General features: G+C 44.0%; 1 protein-coding gene and 1 pseudogene across 2 annotated transcripts in view; one reads left to right on the plus strand and one right to left on the minus strand.

Moving 5' to 3' along the window:
• The window catches only part of BAZ1B (bromodomain adjacent to zinc finger domain 1B), an 81534-nt gene that overhangs the window by 4390 nt on the left and 58483 nt on the right, over window positions 1-18661 (plus strand). For both annotated transcript variants that reach the window (XM_032254983.1, XM_032254984.1), the window contains exons 2-3: window positions 10200-10316; window positions 11248-11392. In XM_032254983.1, the coding sequence (XP_032110874.1) occupies window positions 10200-10316; window positions 11248-11392 (262 nt within the window). The remainder of the gene's footprint in view (window positions 1-10199; window positions 10317-11247; window positions 11393-18661) is intronic.
• Window positions 12836-12904, minus strand: LOC116534673 (annotated as a pseudogene).

An 18661-nucleotide genomic window follows, 5' to 3' on the forward strand; every position in this document is an offset into this window, starting at 1 on the left:
TGAGACAGAGTCTCACTCTGTTGCCAGGCGCTAGGCTGGAGTGCAGTGGCACAATCTCGGCTCACTGCAACCTCCGCCTCCTGGGTTCAAGCAATTCTCCTGCCTCAGCCTCCCGAGTAGCTGGGACTACAGGTGCACGCCACCGCGCCCAGCTAGTTTTTGTATTTTTAGTAGAGACGGCGTTTCACCATGTTGGCCAGGATGGTCTCGATCTCTTGACCTCGTGATCCGCCCGCCTCGGCCTCCCAAAGTGCTGGGATTACAGGCTTGAGCCACCGCACCCGGCCCACAGTTATGCTTTTTAACTCTATACTTTTCTGGGCCACTTCCTTTTAGGATATCAAGTACTTCATTGAAAGAAGCAATCTGTGTAAGGCTGAAGAGAACAAAGCAGCAGCATGTTGTGATGAGGAGGTAGCTGATGGCAAAGTAGATGCATAATGAGATAGTCTAGGATTGGAAAATATCTTATCATTTATAGCTTACACAACCTTTGGAGAATTGCTTTGACATTTTGTCTGCAATTATATGTGCAGCAGTTGCTGGAACATAAAAACCTCAATTGGCATTTGCTCTGAGAGGTTATTTGAGAGTGAATGACTTATTTTGGTAACTTAAAATCTGAAATAGGATTTAGAGGCAGCTGACTCAGTATCCTTCTAATGGGCTTTTTTGCCTTTTCATTTTCGTTTTTTTTTCTTGCTTTCCCTTTTTTTCTTTCTTATTTTTAATTTGAGACAGGGTCTCACTGTCGTCCAGGCTGGAGTGCAGTGGTGTGATCATGCCTCATTGCAGCCTCAAGTGATTCTCCCTGCTTAGCCTCCTGAGTAGCTATAACCATAGGTGCGCACCACCACACCTGTCTGATTTTTGTACCTTTTGTAGAGACGGGGTCTTGTAAAGTTGCCCAGGCTGGTCTTGAATTTCTGGCCTCAAGTGATCCTGCCGCTTCAGCCTCCCAAAGTGCTGGGATTACAGGTGTGAGCCGCTATGTGTGGCCTTACTTTCTCTTAATATAAGTTAAAGTAATTACCAGAAGAGTTACATCAACTTAAAAGAGCCATTGTTAGGGGTTGTAGGAATTTCAGTTTCAGATTTTTTTTTGTTTGTTTTTTGAGATGGAGTCTTGCATTGTCTGCCAGGCTGGAGTGCAGTGGCGCAATCTCAGCTCACTGCAGTCTCCGCCTCCTGGGTTCGAGCCATTCTCTTGCCTCAGTCTCCCTAGTAGCTGGGATTACAGGCACCTGCCACCATGTTCGGCTATGTTTTTTGTAGTTTTAGTAGAGCTTCACTAGGCCAGATTGGTCTTGAACTCCTGACCTCGTTATCCAACTGCCTCGGCCTCCCAAAGGCTGGGATTACAGACATGAACCAGCGTGCCTGGCCAGATTTTTTTTTTAAAGATGGGCTTGCCCTGTCCCCCAGGTTGGAGTGCAATGGCATGATCTCGGCTCACTGCAACCTCTGCCTCCCAGCTTCAAGTGATTCTTCTGCCTCAGCCTCCCAATTAGCTGGGATTAGAGGTGCCTGGCTAATGTTTGTATTTTTAGTAGAGACGAGGTTTTGCCGTGTTGGTCAGGCTGGTCTCAAACTCCTAACCTCAGGTGATCCGCCCGCTTTGGGCTCCCGGAGTGCTGGGATTTCAGGTGTGAGCCACGGTGCTGACCTCAGATTTTTAAAATTAATTTGACTAGTCAATTAATTTTGAGTTTATACTGTCAGAATACATTTTCTGAGATGTATACGTTAGGTTTCAGTCAGTGCTGTCCAACAAAAGTATAATATGAGCCACGTGTAATTAAAAATTTTGTAGTACTCTCATATTAAAAAAAAAATGGTGGGAAAAAAGTAAAAATTGAATGTGGTGGTGAGCGCCTGTAGTCCCAGCTACTCAGGAGGCCAAGGCTGGAGGATTCCTTAAACCCAGAAGCTTGAGACCAGCCAAGGCAACACAGTGAGACCACCGTCTCCAAAAAATAAATAATAAAAAGGAAAACCACATTTTTCTCTCTCACTGTTATTTTATTTTATTTTTTTTTTGATATGGAGTCTCACTCTTCCCAGGCTAGAGTGCAGTGGCACAGTCTCGGCTCACTGAAACCTCTGCCTCCTGGGTTCAATGGATTCTCCTGCCTCAGCCTTCAGAGTAGCTGGGATTACAGGTTCCCGCCACCACGTCTGGCTTTTTTTTTTTTTGAGATGGAATTTTGTTCTTGTTGCCCAGGCTGGAATGCAATGGCACTATCTCTGCTCACTGCAACCTCTGCCTCCCGGGTTCAAGCAATTCTCCTGCCTGAGCCTCCTAAATAGCTGGGATTTACAGGCATGTGCCATCACACCCGGCTAATTTTGTATTTTTTTAGTAGAGACTGGGTTTCTCCATATTGGTCAGGCTGGTCTCAAGCTCCCAACCTCAGGTAATCCGCCCGCCTCGGCTTCCCAAAGTGCTGGGATTATAGGTGTGAGCCACCTCGCCCAGCCTAATTTTTGTGTTTTTTTTTCTTTTTAATTTTTGTATTTTATATATATATACATATACATATATATATATATTTTTTTTTTTTTAATAAAGGTGGGGTTTCACTATGATGGCCAGGCTGGTCTTGAACTCCTGACCTCAGGTGATCTACCCACCTCAGCCTCCCAAAGTGGTAGGATTACAGGCGTGAGCCACAGCGCCCGGCTTTTAATTTTTGTATTTTTAATAGGATGGGGTTTTACCATGTTGGCCATACTGGTCTCAAACTCCTTCCATTAAGTGATCTGCCCACTTCTGCCTCCCAAAGTGCTGGGATTATGGGCATGAGCCACCACACCTTGCCACATTTTTCTCATTTTAAGACAAAGGCTGGCGCCTGGTGTGGTGTCACGTGTTGGCAATCCCAGTACTTTGGGAGACTGAGGCAGGCGGATTGCTTGAGCTCAGGAATCTGAGACCAGCCTGGACAACATCGTTAATAAAAGCCTGTTTCTATTAAAAATAGAAAAATTAGCTGGGTATGGTGGCGTTTGCCTGTGGTCCCAATTACTTGGGAAACTGAGGTGGGAGGATCACCTGAGTCCAGGAGGCAGAAGTTGCAGTGAACCGAGATGGGGCCATCGCATTCCAGCTTGGGTGACAGAGCAAGACCCTGCCTCGAAAAAAGAAGACCAAGGCTGGAGGAGTAGACCCTATGTGTGACATGCCTTTCTAGTGGCACAGAGAAAGAGCTAGAAGAAGCTGGGCACGGTGGCTCAACTCCTGTTATTTGAGCACTTTAGGAAGCTGAGGCGGGTAGATCATGAGGTCAGGAGATCAAGACCATCCTGACCAACATGTTAAACCCTGTCTCTACTAAATTAGAAAAAAGAAAAATTAGCTGGGCATGGTGGTGCTCGCTTGTAATCCCAGCTACTCAGGAGGCTGAAGCAGGAGATTCACTTGAACCTGGGAGGCAGAGGTTGCAGTGAGCCAAGATTGTGCCACTGCACTCTAGTCTGGTGACAGAGCGAGACTCCGTCTAAAAAGAAGAAAAGAAGGAGCTAGAAGAAGACGTCATGAGGTTTTAAGTCTCTTTCTGGAAGTGACATATATTACCTCTCACATGTATTGGCCGAAACAAGTCACGTGGTCAAGCTCAATGTTAATGGGGAGGAGAGGTACATTCCTCTTCAGGGATCTTGCAAACAAGCCACATGGTAGTGGGTGGAGATATAAAATCCTCTTATGGAAAGGAGGTGAATAGTTAGAAACTAATACAATCTATCACATTTGAAGGTTCAAGGAATGTTTTCTGGGAAAAGTTATTTTTGAGATCTAAAGGATAATTAGAATTTAGTTAGATGAATAATAGAGGACTGTATATTCTTGGCAGAGAAGGTGTGATGAGTTCGTGATTGTGTGAGTTTGAAGGTTCTTGATTTTTTTTTTTTTTTTTTTTGAGACAGATTCTCTGTCACCCAGGCTGGAGTTCTGTGACCGTATCTCGGCTCGCTGCAACTCGTTCAAGCACTTCTCCTGCCTTAGCTTCTCAAATAGCTAGGATTACAGGCGCCCACCACGACCCCTGGCTAATTTTTGTATTTTAGTAGAGACAGGGGTTTCACCATGTTGGCCAGACTGGCCTCAAACTCCTGACCTCAAGTGATCTGCCCTCCTTGGCCTCCCAAAGTGCTGGGATTACAGGCACGAGTCACTGCGCCTGGCTGAAGGTTTTTGATTTTTAAAAAGTAAAAGTTTCACACTGGCTAGAGTGGAGAAGTGGGATTGGGGATGAGTTGCCTAGTAAGTAGTGAGAGATACAGAAAAGGACGGCATCACACTAGCACTTGTGAGGTGGGCTGAGGAGTTTCCTCTGGGCTTTAAATTTAGTGGAGGCTTTTGAAAATTTTGAATATGAAAGGAAACAGGCTTTTAGGTTTAGAAAGATTAATGTGGCTGCACTGTTTTTATATTTTTGTTTTTGAGACAGGGTCTCATTCTGTTCTCCAGGCTGGAGTGCAGTGACACGATCTCAGCTCACCACAACCTCTGCCTCCCAGGTTTGAGTGATTCTCCTGCCTCAGCCTTCTGTGTAGCTGGGATTACAGGCGCGTACCTCCACAGCTGGCTAATTTTTTTGTAATTTTAGTAGAGACGGGATTTCACCATGTCGGCCATGCTGGTCTTAAACTCCTGGCCTCAAGTGATCTGCCCGCCTCAGACTCACAAAGTACTGGGATTACAGGGGTGAGTCACTGCGCCTGGCTTGCAGTGTTGAGAATAGATCTCCAATCTTGAGACTAGCAGCATCTTGACAGTGACATGGCTATTAAAATAGTCTAGGTAAGCAACTGGGTTCGATGGCTCATACCTGTAATCCCAGCACTTTGGGAGGCTGAGGCAGGTGGATCACCTGAAGTCCAGGAGTTTGAGACCAGCCTGGCCAATATGGTCAAATCCTGTCTCTCCTAAAAACACAAAAGTTAGTGGGGCCTGGTGGCGCATGCCTGTAATCCCAGCTACTTGGGAGGCTGAGGTAGGATAATTCTATTGAACGTGGGTGGCAGAGGTTGCGGTGAGCTGAAATCGTGCCACTGCACTCCAGCCTGGGCAACAGAGTTAAGACCCTGTTTCAAAAAAAAAAAAAAAAAAAAAAAAGTCTTGGCAATAGATAATGGTCATTTGAATAAACTTACTAGCCTTCAAAGTGGAGAAAAAGCACAATGGATAGATTTCATTAGACAAATTTCAATAGACAAATTATTACCATTATTATTATTATTATTATTATTTTTTGTCAGAGTCTTGCTCTGTTGCCCAGGCTGGATTACAGTGGTTTGATCTCCTGCCTCAGTCTCCCAAGCAGTTGGGATTATGGAAGTGTACCACCACACAGGCTCATTACTGTTTTTTTAGTACAGATGAGGTTTCACTGTGTTGGCCAGGCTGGCCTGGAACTCCTGACCTCAGGTGATTCGCCTGCCTCGGCCTCCAAAAGTGGTGGGATTACAGGCATGAGCCACCATGCCCAGCCAATGATGTGGATTTGACAAAATTTGGTGATTGATTGGGGAAGAGCCAAGGATAATGTTTGGTTTTCTATTGGATTATAGTATTATTCTCTGAAATAGAGAACTCTGGAAGAGGAACAGGTGTTTATTTATTTATTTGTGTCGGGATAAGGGTTGGGGGAGTTGTGTGTGGAGGGAGGGAAAGTTTTCCCTTTGGAAAATTTTTTTTTTTTTTTTTTTTATAAAAGACAATCTTCTTCTGTTGCCCAGTCTGGAGTGCAGTGGCACCGTCTCAGCTCACTCCAACCTCTGTCTCCTGGGCTCAAGTGATCTCCCACCTCAGATTCCTGAATAACTGGGACTACAGGCCTGTGCCACCACTTCCAGCTAATTTTTTAAGTTTTTTTTTTTTTTTTTTTTTTTTTTTTTTTGTAGAGATGGGGTTTTGCTATGTTGCCCAGGCTGGTCTCAAACTCCTGCGCTTGAGTGGTTCTCTTGCCTGCGCCTCCTAAACTATTGGGATTACAGCCATGAGCCATCATGCCCAGCCCCTACTTTTTAATTTTTTTGAGACAGAGTTTCACTCTTGTTGCCCAGGCTGGAGTGCAATAGTGGGATCTCAGCTCACTGCAACCTCTGCCTCCCAGTTTCAAGCAATTCTCCTGCCTCAGCCTCCCGAGTAGCTGGGATTACTGGTGCATGCCATCATGCCTGGCTAATTTTTAGTAGAGATGGGGTTTTACCATTTTGGCCAGGCTGGTCACGAATTCCTCACCTCCTGCCTTGGTCTCCCAAAGTGCTGGGATTACAGGCGTGAGCCACTGTGCTTGGACGATCCCTACTTTTTAAAGTAACAGCTCTAGGTTGAACATCCCAAATCTACAAATTAGAATTGCTCCAAAATTTGAAGGTTTTTGAGCCTCAAGATGATCCCCAAAATGCTCCAATGAGCATTTTGGATTTTTGATTTTTGGGCTTGGGATGCTAAACTAGTAAATATAATGCGAATACTCCAAAATCTGAAAGAAATTTGAAATTCAAACTACTACTGGTTCTAAGCATTTTGGATAAGGAATCCTCAACCTGTAATAAAAAAAACTTACTGTTCTCTCTTTAAGAGCAGTATTTGTTGGCTGGCAGTGAGTCACGCTTATAATCCCCGCACTTTGGGAGGCTGAGGCAGGTGGATCACAAGGTCAGGAGTTTGATACCAGCCTGGCCAACGTGGTGAAACCGTCTTCACTAAAAATATAAAAATTAGCCGGGCCTGGTGGCACATGCCTGGAGTCCCAACCACTCGGGAGGCTGAGGCAGGAGAAACGCTTGAACCTGGGAGGCAGAAATTGCAGTGAGCCAAGATGGCGCCACTGCACTACAGCCTAGGCAACAGAGCACAACTTCGTCTCCAAATAAAGAAAAAGACATATTTGTTAATGTAGTTTCTCTTACATTCTCTCTGATTACACAGTGAGTTTCTTTTTTTTTTTTTAATCATTTTTTGTGAAGATAGAGTCTCCCTATGTTGTTCAGGCTGGTCTTGAACTCCTGGGCTCAAGGGATCCTCCCACCTTGTCCTCCCAAATGATGGGTTACAGGCCTGAGCCACTATGCCTTCTGGAGCTTCTTAAATATGGGTAAATAATGTGTTAGAATGTTATCAAGCTTTTTGAAAGTTTAAATAAGTCAATTTACTGATTCCTTCTCTATCCTTATTTTACTACCCATCCCCTCCACTCCCCTAGTGTAGCAGACAAAACCATCTTGTGATAATGCCCTATGGAAGCCATTCTCTTGCTCTTCTCTGGGTATAGGCTTGAAAATTTTTCAGTGATTGGATTTGCATAGCTGTATATGGAAGTCTGACTCAGGTTTTTACTCATACTGTGTATTTTGTTTAATCACTTAGATATTAGCGTCACCCCTGCAAAGGAAATGGATTTATTACTTCAATTTTAGCAGATCTGGAGAAAGATCCACAATGAGCAAAGGTGCTTATACTATTGGATTACTATTTTGGATTACCTGTGGTTTGTTCTTCTTTGCCTTTTTGCTGATTAAAACCCTGGAAAAATCTATATTCATTAAACATGAGGTCGGGTGCGGTGGCTCACACCTGTAATCCCAGCACTTTGGGAGATTGAGACAGGAGGACTGCTTGAGCCTAGCAGATCAAGACCAACCTGGACAACTTGGTGGGAACCCAACTCTGCAAAAGTTAAAAAATTTAGCTGGACATGGTGGTGTGCACCTGTAGTCCCAGCTACTCAGGAGGCTGAGGCTCAGGATTGCTTGGTCCCAGGAGGTCAAGGCTACAGTGAGCCATGATCCCACCACTACACTTAAGCCTGGATGACAGAGTGAGACCCTGTGTCAAAAATGAATAAATAGATAAAAATGAGCTAGGTGCATCGGTGTGAACCTGTAATCCCAGCTATTCAGGAGACTAAGACAGGAGAATATCTTGAGCCCAGGAAATCAGGCCAGCCTGGACAACACAACAAGACCTTGTCTCTAAAAACAAAAATTAGAATATTTGTTTAGTTATTAGGTAGTATTATAGAGGAAGCTGTTTAAATAGTTTTATTTCAACCACTGTAAAACGGATCACTTGGAATATACAGGTATTGTTCGCAAACTTTCTACTTAAGTCAGTTGATTTTCTTAAATAGCATCTGTTGCTTAGCATAAAAGTAAATTAGTTACTTGCCATTTGAATTTGAAAGCGACCAGCTGATGGTGAATTCCGCTTGGTTTTGTGTGGAAAGTTAGTTGCTGTATTTATGCTACCAACTTGATGTTTTCTTTCCCTCATCTCCCTCACGAAGACTTTAAGTGGCTAGTAAATGATCTTCTGAATGTAAGTTTTATTGAAGATATCATAGAGACTGGATAACTATTATATCAGAAGTACTTTTCAGAATACTTTTTTTTTTTGAGACGTCATCTCGCTCTGTTGCGCAGGCTGGAGTGCAGTGGTGCGATCTTGGGTCCCTACAACCTTTGCCTCCCGGGTTCTAGCGAATCTCTGGTCTCAGCCTCCCAAGTAGCTGGGACTACAGGTCTCATTCTCCTGACCTCGTGATCCACCCACCTCAGCCTCCCAAAGTGCTGGGATTACAGGCGTGACCCACTGCGCCCAGCCACTTTTTTTTTTTTGAGACAAAATCTTACTCTTGTCGCCCAGGCTGCAGTGCAATGACACAATCTTGGCTCACTGCAGCCCCCTTCTCCTGGATTCAAGGGATTCTCCTGTCTCAGCCTCTCGAGTAGCTGGGATTACACGCGCCTGCCATCACGTCCGGGTAATTTTTGTGTTTTTAGTAGAGATGGGTTTCACCATGTTGGCCAGGCTAGTCTCAAACTCCTGACCTCGACTGCCTTGGCCTCCCAAAGTGCTGGGATTCCAAGTATGAGCCACCACACCTGGCCTTTTCGAAATACTTCCATATTTTATGAAATTTATTTTTCAAACCAGGGGTATCCAATCTTTTGGCCACATTGGAAAAAGTATTGTCTCAAGCCACACATAAAATACACTAACACTAACAATAGTTGATTCACAAAAAAAAAAACCACACAAAACTCAGGATTTTTTTTTTTTTCTTTTTTGAGACGGAGTTTCATTCTTGTCTGCCCCAGGTTGGAGTGCAGTGGGATGATCTCAGCTCATTGCAACCTCCACCTCCCGGGTTCATGTGATCCTCCTACCTCAGCCTCCCGAGTAGCTGGGATTATAGGCGCATGCCACCACACTCAGCTAATTTTTGTATTGTTAGTAGAGACGAGGTTTCACCATGTTGTCCAGGCTAGTCTTGAACTCCTGACGTCAGGTGATCCACCTGCCTCGGCCTCCCAAAGTGCTGGGATTATAGGCGTGAGCCACCATGCCCGGCCAACTCATACTGTTTTAAGAAAGTTTATGAATTTGTATTGGGCTGTGTTCAGAACCGTCCTGGGTCGCAGGTTGGACAAGCTTGTAAACACTGAGAAGGAACAGATGTTTCCAAGATGGCTGTAGGGCTGTGGGTAAATGGATCATTAACATACGCTCAAGTTTATTCCAAACTGCCTGTGAGACTGTGGCCTAGTCATCTCATCTTACTGTAGACCGATTTTTTTTTTTTTTTAATGGAAGTACAGTGGACTGATTCTTAAACTTGCAGACTATCTTGAGTTTTCTAAAAATTTCACTTACCTTACATTGTTATTTCTTATGACTTGTGTTTTAATTTATCTTTACTTTTCCTTATGAAGTTTTAGTACAGTGTAAGTCTTGTGTAATGAAACTTTGGTGAATTGAGGAAATCACATTTGTACTAAAATACTAATTTTTTTTGTAAAACATGAAAAACCATTCTTATTTTTAATTTTTATATTTTGTGGAGGCGAGGTCTCACCATGTTGCCCAGGCTGGTCTCGAGCTCCTGGTCTCAAATGATTTTCCCACCTTAGCCTCCCCAAATGCGATTAGAGACGTGATCATCCCGGTCTGTAAATCCCATGCAGTGCGTCCAGCCCATGATGATCCATTCTTATTATACTTTAGTCATAGTCATTTTGCTTTGGGCCCTGATTCCACTTGAAGACCCTGATTCCATTTTTATGTTCTCATGCTACACATTTTAAATAGGATACTGCAGCTTTTTTTTCTATATATAAGTATCGTACGGGTATGGGTTAGTTGTTTCTGTTGGTTGCATATTGTTTTCCTGAACTACTGCCAACAGAGAGTATGAAGCCCGCTTAGAAAGGTACAGTGAGCGCATTTGGACGTGCAAGAGTACTGGAAGCAGTCAGCTAACACACAAGGAAGCCTGGGAGGAGGAACAGGAAGTTGCTGAGCTGTAAGTAATAGAAGCATTGCCCTTTGGCACCATCTTCACATTGTTAGGGAAGGAGGGAATATTAACTCTAAAGCAGTATTTGTATTTAAATTTATAGGGCACAAATTAGAATATATTACATTAGTGTACTGTATGGGTTTCTGGGTTCCTTTGCCTAATGGCATTTTGTTAGTAGCAACGTGTGGAATATTTATTTAGTTATATATGTACTTACTTAGGTATTTACCAGGCCTTTGAGTGTTTCTGCTCCATTCTTTCACCTTGTAAGTACGCTGGAAATGTAGTCTATTTTTATTTTTGAGATGGAGTCTCGCTCCCTTGCCTAGGCTGGAGTGCAGTGGCACGATTTTGGCTCACTGCAACCTCTGCCTCCTGGGTTCAGGCAATTCTCACGCCTCGGCATCCCGAGTAGCTGGGAGGCCAAGGTGGGTGGATCACAAGGTCAGGAGATCGAGACTATCCTGGCCAACATGGTGAAACCCTGTCTCTACTAAAAATATAAAAACATTAGCTGGGCGTGGTGGCGCATGCCTGTAGTCCCAGCTACTTGGGAGGCTGAGTCAGGAGAATTGCTTGAACCCAGGAGGCGGAGGTTGCAGTGAGCCAAGATCGTGCCACTGCACTACAGCCTGGGCGACAGTGTGAGACTCTTGTCTCAAAAAAAAATTAAAATTAAAATTAAAAGAGGGTACATGCAGTGGTGCATGCGTTTGATCCCAGCTCCCTGAGATGCTGAGGCAGAAGGATCGTTTGAGCCCAGGAGGTGAAGGCTAGTGAGCTATGATTGTATCACTGCACTCCAGCCTTGGTGACAGAGTGAGAAATGTTTGAAATGTTTGGAAAAGAAAGGAAGAAATGTTTGAATTGACTCGAATTAAATCTCTGGATAAGTTTTTCTGTGTTTTCTTGATAACTAATAACATTTATTTAGTTTGAAGGAGGAGTTTCCTGCCTGGTATGAAAAGCTTGTTCTGGAAATGGTTCACCATAACACAGCCTCCTTAGAGAAGTTAGTGGATACTGCTTGGTTGGAGATCATGACCAAATACGCTGTGGGAGAAGAGTGTGACTTTGAGGTGAGTGCCTCTTTTTTCTATTTGACTTACCATCGGAATTAGAGCTGCCAGTGTAACACATTTCTGTGTATATAAAATTGTTATATTTAATATCAAGTATTAACACTTTTTGTTAATACGTACGTGTGTGTGTGTGTGTGTGTGTGTGTGTGTGTGTGTGTGTGTTGAGGCGGAGTCTTGCTGTGTTGCCCAGGCTGGAATGCAGCATGCCGTCTTGGCGCACTGCAACCTTGGCCTTTTGGGTTCAAGTGATTCTCCCACCTCAGCCTTCTGAGTAACTGAGATTGTAGGCACCCACCACCATGCCCAGGTAATTTTTGTATTTTTGGTAGCAATGGGGTTTCATCATGTTGGTCAGGCTGGTCTTGAACTCCTGACTTCAGATGATCGACCCACCTTGACCTCCAAAAGTGCTGGGATAATAGGCGTGAGCCACGGTGCCCAGCCTCATACTTGATATTAGTAGTTAATATCAAGTATTCTAAGGACTACCTTTTGTTTTTATTTATTTGTTTAGAGTCAGGGTCTTGTTCTGTCACACAGTCTGGAGTGCAGTGTTACAGTCATAGTTCACTGTAGCCTTGGACGGCTTAGCTTAAGCCATCCTCCCACCTCAGGCTTTGGAGTAGCTGGGACTGCAGGCATATGCAGTCTCCTGGCCTTGAACCAAATTTTAGAACCACATTCATTACTAAGAGTGTTTTAGTATTGCAATAATTGCTACGCTTTGTTGTACTAGTGAGTGCATCCTCCTTGCTTTGTCTTTTTCATCCTTTTTTGATAATGCTGTTTTGCCTTTTTGGTTTTGATTTTTCTTTTTTCTTTTCTTTTTTTTTTTTTTTGGTGACAGGGTCTTACTCTGTTACCCATGCTGGAATAGTGCAGTGACGTGATCTTGGCTCACTGCAGCCTCCACCTCCCGGACTCAAGCAATCCTCCCACGTCATCCTCGATGTAGCTGGGACCACAAGTGTGTACTACCATGCCTAGCTTATTTTTTATTTTTTTTTTTAGACGGAGTTTTGCTCTTATTGCCCAGGCTGGAGTGCAATGGCGTGATCTTGGCTCACCGCAATCTCCGCCTCCCAGAATCAAGTGATTCTCCTGCCTCAGCCTCCTGAGTAGCTAGGATTACAGGTGTCTGTCACCATGCCTGGCTAATTTTGTATTTTTAGTAGAGATGGGGTTTCTCCTTGTTGGTCAGGCTGGTCTCGAACTCCTGACCTCAGGTAATCCGCCTACCTCTGCCTCCCAAAGTGCTGAAATTATAGGCGTGAGCTACTGTGCCTGGCCGTGCCTGGCCATACCTGGCTGATTTTTTGTGTATTTTATAGAGACTGGATTTCACCATGTTGCCCTGGCTGGTCTCTAACTCCTGAGCTATTCTCCCACCTTGGCCTCCGAAAGTGCTGAGATTACAGGCATTAGCCATTGTGCTCCGCCTGTGCAGTGGCCATGCTCATCTTCTCTGTATCATTCCAGTTTCATTGTATGTGCTGGCAAAGTGAGCACATAATTCTTACTATGTTTAAAAGACTTTCAGACATGTTTAATCCAAATCCTCACTATGATGAGAGGTGGCTTTTTTCTTTTTCTACTTAGATTTGTTTTTTAATTATCCTGTCAAAAAACTATTACAAAAGTGATACCTAATACTAAAGCAACCCCTATGTAATCTTGTGAAAGCTGAAAGTAAGATTCAGGAGAAAGAAGTAAACAGTTGTTAAATATCTATCTGTATGTACTTGACACTGAGCTAATTTCTTTACATAATGTCTTGCAGAATTTGCACAAAAATCTTAAGGTGGTAGGCAGCCTTATATATTTGAATGGTATGTCATGGTTGATACATATTAGTTAAGAGTGCTTTCAGCCACATGTAGTGAAATTCTAATAGTGGCCCTTAGTTCTCAACCTTTAGTGTAATAGTTACTGAAAATACATTATTTTGGCTAGGCACAGTGGCTCACACCTGTCATCTCAGCACTTTGGGAGGCCAAGGTGGGCAGATCACCTAAGGTCAGAAGTTCGAGACCTGCCTGGCCAACATGGCGAAACCCTGTCTCTACAAAAAATACAAAATCTAGCCGAGTGTGGTGGTGAATGCCTGTAGACCCAGCTACCCGGGAGGCTGAGGTGGGGGAATTGCTTGAACCGTCTTCATCCCATTCCTTGAGAGTTCGGAAGGTCTAGGATAGGACCTAACATTTTTCAATTTTAACACTGCAGGGTAGCGATGATGCGGGCACATGAGGTACAACACTTTTAGTAGCACGGACTAAAGCGAAAAGGACACGTGGTTATCTCATGTAGTAAGTCTTAGTTGTAGATAGTTCCAAGTTTGGTATAGAGGTTGAATGTTATTGTCAAGCACCCAGACTTTGTCTTTCTCTTCTGATCTTCTCAGTATGTTGAGTTCTGGCCCTTAGCTTTGTTGCCTCTTAGCTATGAAGTTGTGACTGTCTTCAGAGTGAGAGAATACTTACCAAAGCAGGCTAAGAAAATCTTTCCAGAAGGATATCTGGAAAAATCTTACTAGAAGCATAAAATAGAAAGCTACACCCTTTATCTTTACATGTTACTGACTAGATCTTGGCTTACGTAACCACCCAGAGCTGTAGTGGGGGCTGAGAAAGAGTGTCTTCCTTTGTGTTTAAGTCTCAGAAGAGACAGGCTGGCAGGAGGGAAGGAGGAGGGAATAGCTTGGTAGCCAGCTGAACAGCAGCTTGTGCTGCAATAGCCAGTACACGATGGGACCAAGATTCACACCTCTCTCCCTGGTTTCAAAGTTCTCGTGCTTTCTCTGTTGAAGTAATTTACTTTGACTCCTTTGTATCCCCTAGCTAGTTCTTTTTTATTTGTCATGTCTGGCAGTGGGGTTTTGTTTATTTGTGTTTTTTTTCTTTAATTTTTTGAGATGAAGTTTTGCTCTTATTGCCCAGACAGGAGTGCAGTGGAGCCATCTCGGCTCCCTGCAACCTCCCTCTCCTGGGTTCAGGCCATTCTCCTGCTTTAGCCTCCCGAGTAGCTGAGATTACAGGTGCCTGCCACCACATCCAGCTAATTTTTGTATATTTAGTAGAGACAGGATTTCATTATGTTGACCAGGTTGGTCTTGAACTCCTGACCTCAGCTGGTCCACCCGCCTCAGCCTCCCAAAGTGCTAGGATTACAGGCATGAGCCACCACGCCTGGCCTCTATTTTTTTTTTTTTCTTTGGGAGGGAGTGGACAGGGTCTCGCTCTGTGTCTCAGGCTGGAGTGCAGTGATGCAATATAGCTCACTGCAGCCTCAACCTCCCAGGCTCAAGCAGTCCTCCAACCTCAGCCTCCTGAGTAGCTGGGACTGTAGGCACTCACCACCATACCTAGCTAAGTTATTTATTTATTTATTTTTTGAGATGAAGTTTTGCTCTATTGCCCAGGTTGGAGTGCAGTGGTGTGATCTCAGTTCGCTGTAATCTCCACCTCCCAGGTTCAACTGATTCTCTTGCCTCAGCCTCCCGAGTAGCTGGGACTGCAGGTGTGTGCCAGCATGCCTGGCTAATTTTTTGTATTTTTAGTATAGACGGGGTTTCACCGAGTTAGCCAGGATGGTCTCAAACTCCTGAGCTCGTGTGATCCTCCCACCTTGGGCTTACGAAATGCTGAGATTACAGGTATGAATCACCGTGGCTGGCCACTAGTGGGTTCTCATCACATACTTGATATCAGTGTCCCAGCAGGAAACAGATGGCATACTCAAATGTAATTGAATTGAGTTTAACAAAGGGGCTGTTGACAGCAGACAGCAGTCTGATCAGGGTCAAGGAAAACTTAACAAGGAGAGATTAAGTACCTCATACCTATCAGCAATTAGGGGAGACTTCATCATTTTAAAAAAAAATTTCCTGGCAACTTTCATTTAAGACTTTATCATTTCTAAACCCAAAGGAAATAGAGGGAAGGAGTGGGTGCAGGAACTAGAACAGAGTGGCCGTTGTTGTTGAAGAGTACTTGGGTAGTGAGAGAAAACTGTAACCAATCTTCTAGGGAGGCATTTGGGAATAAACACCCCAGTGACACTTTACTTCCATCTTCTGGTTTTCTGCTGATGCTCCTGTGAACTGAACTCGCCAGAATCTAGATGGCAATGGGAGTCTTGGTGGAGGCTGTAAAGGTCAGCCTGTGTAAGCATAGAGCCAGGTAGAGAAGGATGGAAATAGATTTGAAGTGGCAAAACCAAAATATTTTGCATATATCTGCAAGGTGAAAGAAGAAATGTTTGAAGAAAGATGGGCTAAGTGGCTCCTGCCTGTAATCCCAGTACTTTGGGAGTCTGAGGTGAGAGGATGGGTTGAAGCTAGGAGTTACAGACCAGCCTACGCAACATAGGTAGACCTTGTTTCTACAGAAAATAACAAAAATTGGCTGTACGTGGTAGTGCATGTTTGTAATCTCAGCTACTTAGAAGACTGAGACAGGAGGATCACTTGAACCCATGAGTTCAAGGCTACAGTGATCTATGATCACATCACTGTACTCCAGCATGGGCAACATAGCAAAAAAAAAGATTGAGGAAAGGAAAGAGATATTGAGGAGGAATATATGTCCATAAACATGAAAATATGTTTGAACTCATCGGTAATGGAGGAAATCTAATCAAAACCATAGTGAGATAATATATACACATCAGATTAATAAAGAAGAAAAATTTATTGCCAAGTTTTAACAGGAATATGGAATTGCTCATAGTGTAAATAGCACATCTGTTTTGGTAAACACTTGGCATTGCTGAATACAATTGGATATTATACATATCCTTTGACTAAGTATTTTTTTCTTGAGTATTTACCCTCTTAATTTTGCCCCAGGAGATTTGTATATTAATAGAATTGTTCATAGTAGTCCAATGAGGAGATAACCCAAGTAGCCATCAGTAGGTGAATGGATAAACAAATTATTAAGCCATAGAATATAGCAGAAAAAATATGAACTTGAAAGAAGTCACAGAAGAATACAGTATGGATCCATTTCTAGAAGACTTAAAGCAGGCAAAACTAAATAACTTAGAATGTTTGTTACCACTGTCGGGAAGAGAGGGTTGTTTCCCCCTGAGCGTGACTTACTGGGAGATTCTGAGGTACTACTAATATTCTTTTTGTTTTTCAGACAGGGTCTGGCTCTGTTGCTTAAACTGGAGTGCAGTGGTATGACCTTGGCTCACTGCAACCTCCGCTTCCCAGGCTCAAGCCATCCTCCTACTTCAGTCTCCCAAGTAGCTGGGACTGTAGCTACAATGCCTGGCTAATTGTATTTTTTTTCCCTTCATCCTACAGTCCAAAGGCAGTGGCTAATTTTTGTATTTTTTGTAGAGACTGGGTTTTGCCATGTTGCCAAGGCTGGTCTTGAACTCCTGAGCTCAAGCGATCCTCCTACTTTGGCCTCCCAAAGTGTTGGGATTATAGGCATGAACCACTGGGCCTGGCCACTATTAATGTTAAGTACTTTAACCTGTATGGTGGGTACACAGGTTTTCATTATTTATAAACACATTTTGCACTCTTAAGTGTGATACAAAATAAAAAGTAGATGTGATGGTCATTGGAAGGGTGCCACAGACATTGTCTCAGGCTCCATGTAGAGGTGTTTATCCCATATATTTATTGATGACCTGCTATGTAGAGAGCATCTTTTGGGTGCTGGAAAAAACTGACCAAACTTCGCAGTTGTTTTTTGGGTGTTTAACATTGGATGAGAACTATGAAGGAAAAGCCCAGGGTATTTATTAAAATTTATAATCAGGGGAATCTAGGTTAGAACCAGAATTGGTGCTGATCTAGTAAAGCTCCTCTGAGGAAGCAACAGTTTTTCTTTTTTTTGAGTTGGGGTCTCACTCTGTCACCCAGTGCAATGGCGTGGTCTCAACTCACTGCAACCTCTGCCCCAGGGTTCAAGCGGTTCTCCCGTCTCAGCCTCCCGAGTAGCAGGGACTATAAGTGGGTGCCACCACACCCGGCTAATTTTTGTATTTTTAGTAGAGACATGGTTTCACTGTGTTGGCCAGGCTGGCCTTGAACTCCTGGACCTCGTGATCCACCTGCCTTGATCTCCCAAAGTGCTGGGGTTACAGGCATGAGCTATTGCTCCCAGCTGAGGAAGCAACATTTAAGGTGAAACCTAAATGTTTAGTAGGATATATCTGTGGGAGAAGGGGGCATGGAGTATTTCAGGGAAAGAGAACTGGGTGTGTGAAGGCCCTTAAGCAAAAGGGAACTTGGATGGTCAGGAACAGGACTTCTCAATGTTGACATTACAGACTTTAGGCAAGATGATTCTAGTGAGGGCTGTCCTGTGCATTGTTGGTTGGGTATTTAGCAGCATACCTGGCCTCTACCCACTACGTGCCAGTAGCACCCTCTCAGTTGTGAAAATCACGTTGCCATATGTCTTGGGGAAAGGAAAAGAGGAATGACAAAATTACTTCTGTCCTGTATTTGGAAAACCATTGTGCTGGGAGAACAGAGAAGACAATCCATGTGGCTAGACTGTATAATGAGGGAGGATGGTGGGAAGGGTAGTATCAGGTGGCCAAGGGCTAGATCTTGTGTGGGGTCTCAAAGGTTAGGTCATGGTTTGAACTCTGTTGTTTTTGTTTTGTCATAAGGCTTACTTTGCAAAAATGGTTTGAACTCTTTTCTGAGATAGAGTTTTGCTCTTGCTGCCCAGGCTGGAGTGAAACGGTGCAGTCTCAGCTCACTGCAATCTTCGCCTCCTGGGTTCAAACGATTCTCCTGCCTCAGCTTCCTGAGTAGCTGGGATTGCAGGTGCCCGCTACCATGCCCAGCTAATTTTTCTTTTTCTTTTTTTTTTTTAAATGGAGCTTTGCCCTTGTTGCCTAGGCTGGAGTGCAATGGTGTGATCTTGGCTCACTTCAACCTTCACCTCCTGGATTCAAGCTATTCTCCTGCCTCAGCCTCCCAAGTAGCTGGGATTACAGGTGCCCGCCATCATGCCCGGCTAATTTTTATATATTTAGTAGAGACAGGCTTTGCCGTGTTGGCCAGACTGGTCTCGTACTCCCGACCTCAGGTGATCCACTGGTCTCCCAAAGTACTGGGATTACAGGTGTGAGCCACTGTGCCCAGCCTATTTTTTGTATTTTTAGTAGAGACGGGGTTTCTCCATGCCAGCCTATTTTTTGTATTTTTAGTAGACATGGGGTTTCTCCATGTTGGTGAGGCTGGTCTCGAACTGCCAACCTCAGATGATCCACTCACCTAGGCCTCCC

The sequence above is a fragment of the Sapajus apella genome, unplaced genomic scaffold (genome assembly GCF_009761245.1).
Source record: "Sapajus apella isolate SASKATOON/1434 unplaced genomic scaffold, GSC_monkey_1.0 scaffold88, whole genome shotgun sequence".
Lineage (NCBI taxonomy): Eukaryota > Metazoa > Chordata > Mammalia > Primates > Cebidae > Sapajus > Sapajus apella.